Genomic DNA, 15,229 nt, shown 5'->3' with positions numbered 1-15,229 from the left:
GATACTCATTTGTATAGAATCTTAATTTTTCTAAAGAGTTAGGCTCACATAACAGTGGTTTTAAATTTTATACAGAAATTTAAGTATACATATAAACATGTAAAAACGCTTCAAATGTCCTTAATTTGCTCAACAAAAAAATACATTATTATTTTCTTTCACCCCTTAGCCACATTTACCCCGCTGTGCCAAATCGTTTCTCAAATTTAAATTTTAGAATGAACCCCATATGTTTTAACCGTAAAGAGAGATTCCATGAGAATGTGAACCGTGGTGGGGAAATAATTATTTTTATAAAACTGGTGGCAGTGTGAATACAAATGTTTGCTAAAAATTTTAATCAACCCAAAAATATTAAATTCATTCTTTAAACCAATTTTCAATGCCACTTTTTAGTCTTAGAGTAAAGTGCTGATTTTAGAATTTCAATTAGATATAAATAGCTTGTTTTGAAAAAGTTTTTAAACAATTTGTGATACACCAGAAATAAGTAGACATTGGTAACACGCCTTACAATCCTCATAGAGATATGAAATAATTAAGTCCAGTAGATATTTTAATCAAAACACGACATCTATGAAGCCAATTTTTTCATGGCCCTCAAATATGAATCAAAGCCTTAGAACCATATTCCAAACCTTTGTTTACTATTAAAAAGTTCTTGAAATGGTTGTAATTCGAACATCTCCCACCCCTGACACTGACATACATTTTAGATTATGGTTTTATCAGAAGGTTTCAACAACAAAGGCGGCCGCCGCGGTGTGCTACGCCTACCCCACCGAGGGTCCTGGATTCAACTTCCGGCCAAAGCAACATTTAAAATTTAGAAAAAAGTTAATTCATTTAGAAAAAGGTTTTTTTTTAATCGGGGTCACCCCTCGCAAGTGATTTGGCAAAAACTCGAAGTGTATTTCTGCCATAAAAACCTTCTTAGTGAATATTCATCTGCTCGGAAATGCCGTTCGGAGTTGGCATTAAAATGTATCCCGTCCATGTTGAAGCTCGGCCTTTATCTCCTCGGAGGTAAATCGCGCCAAGTATTTATTTATTTTTTTTTTTGTCAATATAGATGAAATATTGCGTACAATTGTCCCGCCCGTGACGATGGAATATCTATAAAGACGAAATGTTTCAAAACAAAAGCAAATACTTGTTTTCAACTACTTACTCTGAAAATTGGGTTTGCAAGGAATCACAAACAAACAAATTCCTCTTATTTACAACCTTTTACTAACGTTTGTATCGCTAAATTATTGAATAAATAACTCCAATATTCAATTATGCAAAATGGTCTTTATTAGACTACTCTCACAATAACACTTCTACTTCTCAACAGATAGCGTGATTTAATCAAACTGATTACTGCTTACTCCGCTTTAACTCCTTTTATACTCTGTGATGTCTCGTTCACATACTTCTAGGCGTTTCTATTTATAGAATTTACTACTCGTTTACCAGCTATAAATGTCTTAGCTATAACTACAGATGCACGATTATTATAGCTTCTCGCTTGGCCATATGCGCGTGTATATGTGAGTGATACTTCCACAGATGATTGCCTACTTTTGGGAGTACCTCAGATATATGCATGTGTTTGTGCGTTCCTCTCCGCTGATTGTATGGACATATGTATAGACATAATGATTGATTTCTTGATGTGCATTCAAGTAACTGCTTAGTATTGGCTTAGAGATGATAGTAACCCTTAGCGTTGCTAATATTCGTCACAATATATAGAAATAAAATCCAAAAAATGCCATTTTGGAAGCTCATCTTAACTATCCTATTATAGGGACCGCTACAAATGGTATCACCTACCTACGTTACAATTTGTAGCTTGTAGATTGAATATAATTTGAAAAATATTTGCATATTCTGTTTTGAGTTTATTTATTTTTACGTTTTATATTATTTTGCTTTTCCAATTTTTTTGTTATTTATCAAAAGAAAGTGAAACGATAAATTGGCGACAAATTTAATGCAAACAATAACACCACTGCCAGCTCAGTGCCACTGACATGGCGAGTAAATACGATAAAAGTCAAAGTAATAAATTTACGGATTCTTTATGAGTAAGAAGCGTGAAAAACTCTTTAGAAAAAGCCTTACAATTTTCAATAGTATTCAAATGAAAAATAAGTTATTGTAGTTTACATTAATTTACGTAAATCAGGGTGGTCCTTATAGTCTAAATAAAGGATTTTTTTCAGTCTCATCCCTTCAGAATATCACATATAAATTTTGGCCCCAATTGGAGATGGTTAAGGGGTGTCGCACAGGGGTCAAAATTAAGATTGTTGTATAGAAACCCATTAAAGCCCCGTCACATAAGCAGTTTTTCATATAAATGCGTTTAAAACAATCGTATGCATCATGAGTAGATTGCACGTATTTTTACGAAGAATGGCTGATCGAGCGACACTAGCGCCATCTAACTTGAAAAAGTAGCCATCTTCCAACTTTTGTTGGAAGCAAAGCATTTGAAGAAGAATTTGACATTTGATATGGCTAAGGGTGTTTTCACACTTTGCAAATGAAATTATTTCTCCCACTTGTTGGTACTTTTCTACAATTTTTCACAGCTAAAAATTGCAATTTAACAACTGAATATAACACAAAATAAGGGAGTTCAGAATTTTGTGTATTTGGTGTTGAAAACGTTGCTATAACAAGTGAAAGCTAGGAATTGTGAACAACTTTTTTGCGTTTTCGATTTTTTCTTTGCATTTTTTGTTTTGTTTTGACAGTTGTTAATTTGCTATTCAAAATTGAAAAAATAAACTACGGGTTTTGATCTTGTGTATTTGCCATGACGTAGCAAATGGATAGCTGTGTACCTTGTTAGTGTGTTGTGTAAATATACTACACCAGTTTGCAAATGCAATGATGCTAGACCATTTGCACAAAATTCTGAACTATTTTTCTTGTATAGTGAGAATGTTTACAAGAGTGCTTCGCAAAATTTTGGGAATGGGCAAGGCGAAATAAACTTCATTTGCCAAGTCTGAAGTTCCTTTATATTTACAAACGCGACATTTTGGTTGATTGTGGCAATGTTACTGGAAGGCATAAGATTGTGTTGAACACATTTATATGAAAAACTTCATTGTGGCTCGGCCATAAAACTAAAATTGATTTTTGATACCACAAACTCGGTAATACTTTCGTTGGCGATATAACATATATATTTTGGTCCCGATAAAAAACAGTTAAGTGGTAAGCACAGTGGTTAAAGTTCAGTTTTTGGGGTAATCTAAGTTTGGACTCCAGTACAACACACCTAAAGCGTTTCCAAGCGGGACCAAAATGTATATGTAACATTTGTGACCTACGTTTTACCGTCTAAAGGAGGAAGACTACAACAATCGTTAATTTAAGTGGTAAGGACCACCCTAATGTATATATGTAGACATACATACATATGTTTAACATATATATTTTTTGTATTTATCAAACAATATAATATTTAATTGTCTATTATAGAGCGGATAAGTACGTCTAGAAGGGACTTAAATTGGAATTGATTTTTTCTACAACAAGTAAGGAAGGCTAAGTTCTGGTGTAACCGAATATTACATACTCAGCTGAGAACTTTGGAGACAAAATAAGGGAAAATCACCATTTAGCAAAATGAACCTAGGGTAACCCTGGAATGTGTTTGTATGACATTGGTATCAAATGAAAGTGTTAATGTTTATTTAAAACGTAGTGGGCCTTAGCTCTATAGGTGGACGCCTTTTCGAGATATCGCAATAAGGGTGGACCAGGGGTGACTCTAGAATGTGTTTGTACGATATGGGTATCAAATTAAAAGTATTAATGAGGGTTTTAAAAGGGAGTAGCCCTTAGTTGTATATGTGAAGGCGTTTTCGAGATATCGACCAAAATGTGGACCAGGGTGACCCAGAACATCTTCTGTCGGGTACCGCTAATTTATTTATATATGTCATACCACGAACAGTATTCCTGCCAAGATTCCAAGGGCATTTTTTTCATTTTTCGTAATTTTCGATATCGGAAAAGTGGGCGTGGTCACAGTCGGATTTCGGCCATATTTTATACCAAGATAAAGTGACTTCAGATAAGTACGTGAACTAAGTTTAGTTAAGACCGATTAGTTAAGACCGATTTCGCCCATTTTCACAGAAAACAGTTATCGTCATAGAATCTACATATGTCCCTACCAAATTTCACAAGGATTGGTAAATTTTTGTTCGACTTATGGCATTAAAAGTATTCTAGACGAATTAAATGAAAAATGGCGGAGTTACGCCCATTTTGAAATTTTCTTTTATCTTTATCTTTCTTTAACGTGCCTACTAAATTTCATCATGATATCTTCAACGACTGCCAAATTACAGCTTGCAAAACTTTTAAATTACCTTCTTTTAAAAGTGGGCGGTGCCACGCCCATTGTGCAAAATTTTTCTAATTTTCTATTTTGCATCATAAGGTCAACCCACCTACCAAGTTTCATCGCTTTATCCGTCTTTGGTAATGAATTATCGCACTTTTTCGGTTTTTCGAAATTTTCGATATCGAAAAATTGGGCGTGGTTGTAGTCCGATTTCGTTCATTTTAAATAGCGATCTGAGATGAGCGCCCAGGAACCTACATACCAAATTTCATCAAGATACCTCAAAATTTACTCAAGTTATCGTGTTTACAGACGGACGGACAAACGGGCGGACGGACGGACATGGCTAAATGAATTTCTTTTTTCACCCAGATCATTTTGATATATAGAATTCTATATCTATCTCGATTAGTTTATGCCGTTACGGATTACCGTTATGCGAACAAAGTTAATTTACTCTGTGAGCTCTGCTCAGCTGACTATAAAAAAAGGTGGTACACCGTCTTGTAATGCTTATACCTATATAGGCTATGGATATATTCAACAGCAAAGACTTTATTTTACACTTTTTTGCGCACGCTACTTTTTTTTGTTCTTGCAAAATGTTGACAGCAGATATATTTTATTTGTTTACAAATGTCTTTTAGAAGGTAAAAGTAAGAAAAATAAAATAGCTGTAAAAAATGTTATGTTTAACTAGACATCTATATAAAATACATAATAGGGTGTCCGTTATTTACTAAGATTTTTTTACTAGGTGCAGGGCCCGGGTTTTCCAATGGGTTTAAGCTTCAGTTAAAGTTGACTAGAATATACCTTGTAGCTTTGGCCGATTACATACAATTTTGCTGCTCAACTTAGTTCAAGCGGCCAAAGTGTCAGGGTAAAACTCGAATCAACTTAAACTGGAAAACTCGCATCGAAAACCGGGCCTACGACTCAAAACTTATGATCAAAACGATATCAGTTTTTAGTTCTTATATTCGAGAGAGAATCGACTGAGCTAAATGATGATTACTATGGGTACTTAGTCTTCGCAAGGTTAGCAGAGTGAAGCACCACAGTGTTAATTGTTCGGAAGGTTGGAAAGGACGAGCTTCCAGTCTCTTCAAGAGTACTACTTGTTGAAGAGCATCGTAAAGGCTATAACTTACAAATGATGCATCCTCAAGACATTGTAAAAAAATTATTTGAAAAATTATTGAGATTCTTAAAAATATTGTCGATTTCGGCTCACTTTAAGCATATATACATATGTGTGTCTTATAAAACAAATTGTTCAAGTATTACGATTCTTTTTTGAACTTGAACTTTGGCTACAAATATTCGTCAAAATCATTAAACATCACATCCCCTCTTCGTAGGATTAAAACTTGTGCTTTTTAAAATAACAGATTCATACTATTTGAAGATGAGCGTTCTCTACTACTTGGTACTACTTATATATCAAAATTTTTATCAGATTATAATTGAGTTAGATTTATAAAACGTATTTGGCACAGCCCTCACTTACCTTAATCTCATCGCTGGGCAATTCCTTTTTTATCTTGACCGCTTGCATTGTTATCGTGTTGGTAATATCATTAACAGCTGTGTTTAAATTAGTACTTGGTGCTAATGTTGTTGGTGTTTTTATAGTATTTTCTACATGTGCCGTAGCTGTTTTTGTTTTTATTTTCGCAACAACACTTGAAAGTGTGGATTTTTTGGACATACTTTTGTATATAGATAATAAATAATTATCTACAATTTTTTCACAAGAATATTCTTTGTGGTTTTATTGACAAACACTACCGTTACGTACTGATTTAATTGACAACTGAAGCATTATAAGCACTGTAAAGTATTAGAGATACATTTAAATGAAACATTTTATTTAATCTGCATGAATTACAAAACTTAAAAAAGAAAATTATAACACTTTTTTTTTGTAATTTTAATTGGTTTTCATATACAATATTCAAAAGAAAAATCACGAACAAAATTTTGTTAACCAAAAATATGTTTATTTGTTTTTAAGCGCACAAATTAGCTGTGAATTTTTATATGAATTGACTTTCTTGTTTTTTTAATTTTTGTTGGTATTTTATTCTACTTGAGAACGACTGTATACATATGTGCATGTATATACATATATAAATCCAGTACAAAATTAACGCACACACACACATACACTTAAACCCCTGACTGAGCAAACGTATCTTTTTACACATTGATTTGCGTGCATTTGTTTCATGTCTGCCTACCCGTCAACTTTAAGGTAACTTAATACTTTTGTCGAAATGTTATCAAGTATCGAATAACGCGCGGCAACACTTGAAAAATGTAAAAAAGTTTGAAATAAATGACATGATGCTATAGAATAGTCGGTTTTAATGTTTGTTGGCAGCCAAAGCTAAAATGAACAAAGATTCGGATTTTAAAATTTATTTTACATACATATTTACATATGCGTACATACTTATGTAGTTATACACATATGTAGGTATGTATATATCTCAGTATGTAGACTTTTTTTAGGTCGTTTTAGTTCTGTTTCAGACTGTATGCCTTTATTGATACAAGTTCTATTATTGTTTTTTTTTTAGTTTTTTTACCTGTTTTAATTTATTCCATTGTTTCTCTTATTTAACTAAATTAAAAATGAATATTGATTACTTATTCAATTTATCTTCATTATTTGATTCTCTACTTTTTTATTTATTATAAGTTTTCCTACATTTGCTTCGTTATTGAGTTTTTCACTTAAATTATACCTTATTATATTTTATATTTTATTTTATACCTTTGAATTATTCAAAATTTTGTTTAATTGTATTAATTTTTTTTGGTAAAGTATTTTTGTTCTTTTATCATTTTACTTTTTTATTTCATTTAATTTTTTTGATTTAAATTTTTTATTTTATTTAATTTTATTTACTATTTTTAAATATTATTTTTATTTTTTAGTTGGTTTTATTTTTTTTATTATATTTTGATTCATTTAATTTTATTTTATTCTATTTAATTTCACTTGATTTTATTTTTTTATTTTGTTTTATTTTATCTAATTTAATTTTTTTCTTGTTTTGTTTTATTTTGATTTATTTTATTTTATTTTATTTTATTTTATTTGTTTTTTGTTTTATTTTATAGTATTTTGTTTTATTTAATTTAATTTTATTTTTATTTTATGTTATTTTATTTTATTTTATTTAATAATTCTTTTATTTTATTTGTTTTTTGTTTTATTTTACAGTATTTTGTTTTATTTAATTCAATTTTATTTTTATTTTATGTTATTTTATTTTATTTTATTTTATTTTATTTTATTTTAATTTGTTTAGGTTATGTTAGGTTGAACTGGCCGGTCCATGAGGACCTCACTTAGACTGAATGAGTTCGTAGTGTTACCCATATCAAAAACTAGGACCTATGTTATAAAATAACTCCGTCCTCTTGGCAAATACTAGAAGCTTCCTGGTACTTAAGCCACTCGCTGCTTCAAGAGCTGACAGCTAAATCACCCCTAACAGCTGTAGTCTTAGCCTGGCAAGCGCAGGGCACGAGCACAGAACGTGCTCGATCGTTTCCTCCTCTAACCCGCACTTCCTACATCTGCTATCACAGACCAAGCCTAATTTAAAGGCATGTGACGCCAGAAGGCAGTATCCAGTCAGAATACCCGTCATGAGTCTTCAGTCCTCTCTTTTTAATGATAGAAGCAACTTAGTTAGTCCAAGGTTGCAAGACCTACACATAATCTTCGACATTGTACAGCCCCGCGCTTGAACCCAAGCTCCTCCCGCTTGGTCGATCATGTGCACCTCTCGCCTTCGCTTAATCTAGCCCAGTCTAATTGGGACGTCTACGGAGCAAGCTTCAAGAGATGCGCCCTTTTTAGCTAGTTCATCCGCTTTTTCATTCTCATCTATTCCCATATGCCCTGGGACCAAATATAGATGTATGCTTCTCCCTGTCCCGATTCTCTCCAGAAACTGCTTACACTCTAACACGCATTTAGATACTGTGCTACGCGAGATTATTGCCTTATTTGCTGCTTGACTGTCAATATAATAGTTAACACGGTTGCAGCTTAAGCTATTCTCTTCCAGGGTTTCTACTGCTTTGGTTACGGCTAATATTTCCGCTTGGACAACGCTACAGTAATCCGGCAGCCTGTAGGATCTGTTGATTTCCGGATCAGCACAGTATACCGCAGACCCTACTCCTTCCACTACTTTCGAATCATCTGTGTACACATGTATGGCCTCGTCCACCATTTGAGCACCCTTGCGCCAACCGTCCACCTCTATTGTGGCCTTAAGATCTCCCTCGAAGCGCGGATAGGGAATCAGGTAGTCTGTTCGTCTTGTGATTAATGACGCTATACTTCTATGGCCGTATGGTCGGCGCTAAAGCTGCCCCGAGGCACCGAGCCTGGTTGCAGTTGTTAACGAAATGTTCTTTGCTTCCATGTCTACAGATGGAATGTGCAGAATGGCATACAATGCGGCCGTCGGGGTTGTTTTCAGGGCCCCCGTAATGCTAAGCATTGATAGTCTGCATACCACCTCTAATTTTTTTGTTTTGTTTTATTTTAGTTTATTTTATTTATTTTAGTTTAATCTCATTTCATTCAATTTTTTTTTTCTTTATTTTTTTTTTTACTTTTTTGTTTTATTTTACTTAATTTTTTTGTTTTTTACTTTATTCACTTTATTTTATCTTACTTTATTTTATTTAATTTTATTTTATTTATATATATTTTTCTATATGATTTTATTTTATTTTTCTCTTCTATATTATTTTATTTTACTTAATTTTTTTCAATTTCGTTTTTTTTTCTTATTGTTATCTATTTCTCTTTTTATTTCATTTTATATTATTTTTATTAAACTTTTTATATAAGTAGATACAATTTTTTCCTGCTATTCAATTTTATAATTTATTTCTTTATTCAATCGTTTTTATTTTATATTGTGCATATTTTTTACAGTTTTTTTTTTATTGTTTCTTATTACATGTACATTTTATTTTTTTAAGTTCCGTTATTCCTTGTTTTCTATTTTATCTTATTTTGTTTATATTTTTGATTTCATTTTGTTTACTTTGCTTCTTTTATGATGTTAACTTTTTCCTTTTGTTTTGTTTATTTGTTTTAGTTCATTAAATTAATACTTTTTTTAATTTTTATTTATTTTGAATTGTGGTATTTATAAAACTATATTTTAATATTTAATAATGTATCTTATTTTATTCTATATTTTGTATTAAATTTTTTCTAGTTTTAAACATTTTGTCATTATAAACTTAATTTTTTATTATTTTTCAACTTTTTTTTTATTATTTTTTTATTAAATTATTTCACATTTATTTCGTTTGAGTTTAACTTAATAATACTCCAATTAGTTTATTCTATTTTACTTTTTATTTATTTTATTTTTCTTATTGTTATTTAAATTTGTTTTAAATTTTTCGTCTCGCTAAAGATTTTGGTTCATTTTCTTTCTGATATTAGCTCTTAATTTTGACTCATTAAAAAAATATATAACAAAATGCATTTCAAATCCACATCTTTTCACTTTTATGTTAAAAGTTTCATACATACATATGTACATATGAATGTATGTATATATTTTACATTTACACATATGAACCGACCAAAAAACGTTTGTAGCTGATATTTTCCATATTTCACTGAACGCATGCCTCTTTCAATCCAAAAATAGCTTTTCGATATTCACTTACATATATTTTTGCCTCGAGAATTTGATGGGCATGAACATACAAATAAAGATGAAATTAATATATCTTTCAAATAAAATTTATTGATCTTTTGTTGTTTATTATTGTTTTTAATTCAATTATTAACCGCTTAAATTTATTAAATTAACAACAAAATTATTTATATACTACGCACATAAACACACTCTCATATTTCAAATTTGTTCATTCGTTTAAATTAATTACTCATAAACCGATACTGTGCCCAACCAACCACACACGCTCAGGTTTCGCTTACAAATAAGCGTTTTGCACCACGTTCTATCTGTTTTACTCAAAGATATTGTATTTTACTCGGGATTTGCGTTTACAGTAAAACCTGCCTTTGGTGGACAGCAGCAGTCCGAACTGTTCTCTTTTTAATTTTAAATTACTTTCTTATTCAATTTACTAAAAAATTAATATTAAATTTTTCATATAAAGAATGGTATTTCTCGTCAGAGCTACACTCAACCAATCTGCACTTGCATATTATTATGTCAGCACTTTATTATTGACAATCTGAAACTATTTTCATATTTATCTAGCTTTGCATAATGAAATGAATATTCAGGTGTTCTCATCCCGTTGAAGTTTTCCCTTATTCTGACAAGTTCGGCTTTTCTACCATACATAACTGCCTTTTAATTCTACTTATAATCATTGTTTATCAGCCGCTACCAGAATTCTTTAGACAAAAATATTTTGGTAACTTTGTATTCCGCAACAAAATTAAGAAACAATTTTGAAAAAACACTAGTTTCTTTGAAGAATTTGTACGAAAAATTAAATATTCAAAATGTATTACCTTTAGCAATACACATAAATACTGGCAAATAGAGCTGCCGAAAAAGTGAGGTTATGTTTATGATATGTTGATAGGACCAAATTCTTTATGAAATTGTTTGCTGTGGTCCGATTTGGCCAATATTTGGAACACATAATACATACATAATACATGAAGAATTTGCCGCTAGGTAGCGCAAGGACCGAGATATTCACAAAAATCGTATTTGTGGTCCGATTTGGTTCTTATTTAGAACACATAATACATACAAGAATAGGAAGCGACCTATGAAAAAAATTTCCGCTAGGTGGCGCAAGGATCGAGATATTCACAAAAGTCGTATTTGTGGTCCGATTTGGCTCATATTTGGAACACATAATACATATATGAATAGAAAGCGACCTGTGAAAAAAACTCCACTCGGTGGCGCAAGGATCGAGATATTCACAAAAATCGTATTTGTGGTCCGATTTTGTCCATATTTGGAACACATAATACATACACGGCCACCGTGGTGTGATGGTAGCGTGCTCCGCCTACCACATAGTATGCCCTGGGTTCACACCCCGGGCAAAGCAACATCAAAATTTTAGAAATAAGGTTTTTCAATTAGAAGAAAATTTTTCTAAGCGGGGTCGCCCCTCGGCAGTGTTTCGCAAGCGCTCCGGTTGTATTTCTGTAATGAAAAGCTCTCAGTGAAAACTCATCTGCCTTGCAGATGCCGTTCGGAGTTGGCATAAAACATGTAGGTCCCGTCCGGTCGATTTGTAGGGAAAATCCAGAGGAGCACGACGCAAATTGGAAGAGAAGCTCGGCCTTAGATCTCTTCTGAGGTTATCGCGCCTTACATTTATTTTTTTTATTTTAATACATACAAGAATAGTAAGCGACCTATGAAAAAAATAGCCGCTAGGTGGCGCAAAGATCGATATATTCCAAAAAATCGTATTTGTGGTCCGATTTGGTACATATTTGGAACACATAATACATACATGAATAGAAAGTGACCTATAATGTCCGATTTGGCTCATATTTGGAACAAATATTACATACAGTTCGGCAGAAGTGACATCAAAATATTTTGGAGTTGGAGGAGGGACAAGCATACGTGGTGCAGAGTAGAGTAAAGTCTTTGGAAGGATTATGTATTGAGGACTTAGATTGTAACAAATTGTTAGGAAAGAGTCCTTGTAATAATGAGTCACTAAATGAACTAAATAAAATGAGAAATAATAGGCAATTAAATAAAGACTAAAAGGTTGAAAATAATTAAAAAATTCTATTGATAGTCATATATAGCACCAACTGAACCTTAATCAGGTTATGCTACGCCTCACATTTTTAGAAATTTCACGCGCCCAACGCTTTTATTTAATTGTCTGATCAACGCCCTAGATTGATGAAGAGTGTGATGACTAATACCTAGGACCTACCTAATTATTTTCTAGCTTTTAATATTATTATTACTTCATGTAATTATTGTTTTCAATAAAACCGTTTAACTTAATTTTTTTTTTTTTAAATCAATATATGTTGTTAAGTAGAAGTGATTTTTAAATATGCATCAAAGGTTGGCAATATTAGTTCTAAAGTGGTATTTCGAAATAACAGACAAAACAAATGCTAAAAATTTACAGCATGCTACTGCATCAAAGCTTTGCCAGTCAGTTAAATCAACGGACCAATTTAGAAGGGACTGTGAGCAGCCTAACCGTAGTTATATACCAAATTGATATTGTAAACTTTTTCACAATCATAGCTGGTATGAAATGCAATCCCCCCGATATGCGAGCGACTCATACATTCCCATTCCTGGACGAACACTTTTTGATCGCAGCCTTATTCCTTATTTTTAAATAATAAATTTGTTTAGTCATTATTCCTTTATATTAGTCAAGACTTATTGATCCTTTTTTACATTCCTCTTTTGGAAAAACAAACTCTTGTGGAACAACAAAATTCAAAAGCATTCCGGAAGTGAGTAATAAAATTGGAAAACAAAAGGAATGCAAAGGATTGCGGAATGCATTCCTCCGAGTATTGCAGCCCATTGAAAGCAATCCATCGAATAAAAGAAAGAGGAATAAAAAAGTATTGCAGAAATTATGGGAATAATTATACCAAAGGAAATGCATTTCTCAACAGCTCTGGTACCAGTTCGATCCTTTTTTTAAGCATAATTGTTTGAAGTGAGCGAAGTATTCAATTACTTTTGCAAATTTTCAACCGGTCTACATTAATTAGCAGTTGTAACACCTTTACCAAGACCTTTATCGAATCTCAATATTACATCTTAAACGGTTTTTATTGAATGGTTTTGATTAAGTCAAAATTACTGAAATCAAAAAGTGCCATAAAGTGACTATCTGATCATTTCGTTTCGAATCCATTTCCACTATGTCACATAACTCACTCGGACTCGATAAAGCACTGTGTGGTCAAAACCTGAGCTATATTTGTTGTCAAATGAAAATAAATTGCCCTTTTCACTTATTAGTCAGCTAAACCATCCCATTGTAGTTAAAACGGACGGAAAACGCATTTATCGTTGTATGAAATGCCATTTTCATTAATATGACCAAGTTTGTGGTCAAATTTGAGGTAGCTCATTTTTTTTTTAATGTGGGCGGTGCATTTTTTGAACCCTAATTTCACTGAATTTAGTAAATTTTTAACAAATGTAAAATCAATCCACCAGGCAGTATTCATGAGTAACAATTTCATTTATGGAAATTTTATTGCCAAATTGCTTCATTTGTTTATATTATCAGCCTTTCTTATGAAAATAAATCTTAACGGTAGATAAGAAAGAAAGCATCTCCCTTTATGAGCTATAAAGGTATTCGGCAAAGACTGATATTTGGCCCCCGTCAAATTTGTTCCGAGAATACTAGTGAAAACTTTGTATATATTACTATACACCCCACATTCGATGTCCGTTTAGAGGTGTTTATCTGTAATTTGGTACGGTGAAGTGAGCCAACGAAAGAGCAAGTTATTGTAATTCTCACTCATTTCAGGCATTGCATGTGAGTGAAAAATCTGCTATTCTCGTTTTCTCAGATCCAGTAGCAAGGCGCTCAATTTAAGAGAGTTTTATTTATTTTTAACTTCGGTTACGTTTTAGTTTGTGTTTTATTGTTTTTTTTTTTACTTCTAATATCTTTTTTTATTTACTCGTGATTTAGTGGCTTTAGAATGAAATTGAAAACAATAATGAAAATGAAAGCAAATTAAAATGAGAATTCAAAGCGTATGAAAAAGAAAATAATTAAATAAATAGTGCAAGAAAAAATATTAGGAGATGTACATATTCCTTAGATGTATTATTTAGTTTCAGTTGATGAGACTTTTCGAAGCCCTATCAGAGCTGCCATAAATATACATAAATGTTTGTACATTTTTTCTTTGATTTTAACACAAAATATTTGTTATTTTTACAGTTTTATGTTGTAAACTTAAGACTCGAAAACTTGTTATGACTTCACAATTAAGGGTTTTACTAATTGCTTAGCGGATCTGAAACGCCATCTCTGTATATATTAAATTGCAAACATGCATACCGACCAATTAACTTGCTTGTTGCTTATGAAAATATACTAATTCAATATGCTCAGAAAAATAAATATAGCAGAAAGTGTGATATTGTAAAAGACAAACCAAATACAAAAATAAACAAATTTAATAATTCTATAAGAAATATAGCTTTGTGGCTTAATTAAGATATTTTCTTAAGTGTGCTTTGCAGAAGCAAAAAATTAGTTAAGATATAAGTGATATATATATGTATGTATAATTATATTTGCGAACATACATATCGCTCATTTACTTCAATAGTGTCATAACTCAAAAACATGACTTTTGAGTTAATAACATATAAACCTACCCAATATCATGATCTATGTTGTATAAAAAAATCTTTGTGATCAGTTAAAAATTTACCACGTGCTATAAAAATGAAAATATGCCTTTGTATGCGCAACATATGGCAGTTAAAATCTTTGAATGGCTCTCCTGGAAAATTGTGTTTTTTGAGTTATGACACTATTGAAGTAAATGAGCGATATGTATGTATGTTTTTGCATATGCTTTACAAAATATTTAAATTTGCTTGATAATTAGTAATGAAAATAGCCAATTTATGAGTTTGCACTAGGGATTGTAATTTTTTCGATTTTTGCGATCCCGGTATTACATATATGTATGTACATACCATACCAGCAAACGAATACCCGGGATTTTAGTTTTTTTTTCTAACTCAACAACTTGTGCCAACATAAAATTTTACACATTTTCTTGAGTCGAAAACATTTAAAATCAAAATTTATTTGTAAACC

At 31.7% G+C, this 15,229-nt stretch overlaps 1 protein-coding gene across 9 annotated transcripts in view; it reads right to left on the bottom strand.

Moving 5' to 3' along the window:
* Sobp (Sine oculis-binding protein) overlaps positions 1-15,229 on the bottom strand; it is a 72,129-nt gene that overhangs the window by 54,063 nt on the left and 2,837 nt on the right. For 3 of the 9 annotated variants that reach the window (XM_067771224.1, XM_067771223.1, XM_067771225.1), the window contains one exon: positions 5,874-6,196. The exons of 3 other annotated variants lie outside the window; for them this stretch is intronic. In XM_067771224.1, the coding sequence (XP_067627325.1) occupies positions 5,874-6,074 (201 nt within the window). In that variant the 5' untranslated portion in view covers positions 6,075-6,196. Of the gene's footprint in view, positions 1-5,873; positions 6,197-10,003; positions 11,027-15,229 lie in introns of those variants that run through there. 3 more of the 9 variants (XM_067771219.1, XM_067771221.1, XM_067771222.1) reach the window with 3 other exon arrangements.

This window comes from Eurosta solidaginis, chromosome 3 (genome assembly GCF_040869045.1).
Source record: "Eurosta solidaginis isolate ZX-2024a chromosome 3, ASM4086904v1, whole genome shotgun sequence".
Taxonomy (NCBI): Eukaryota; Metazoa; Arthropoda; class Insecta; order Diptera; family Tephritidae; genus Eurosta; species Eurosta solidaginis.
This window is presented reverse-complemented; position numbering and strand designations above follow the sequence as displayed.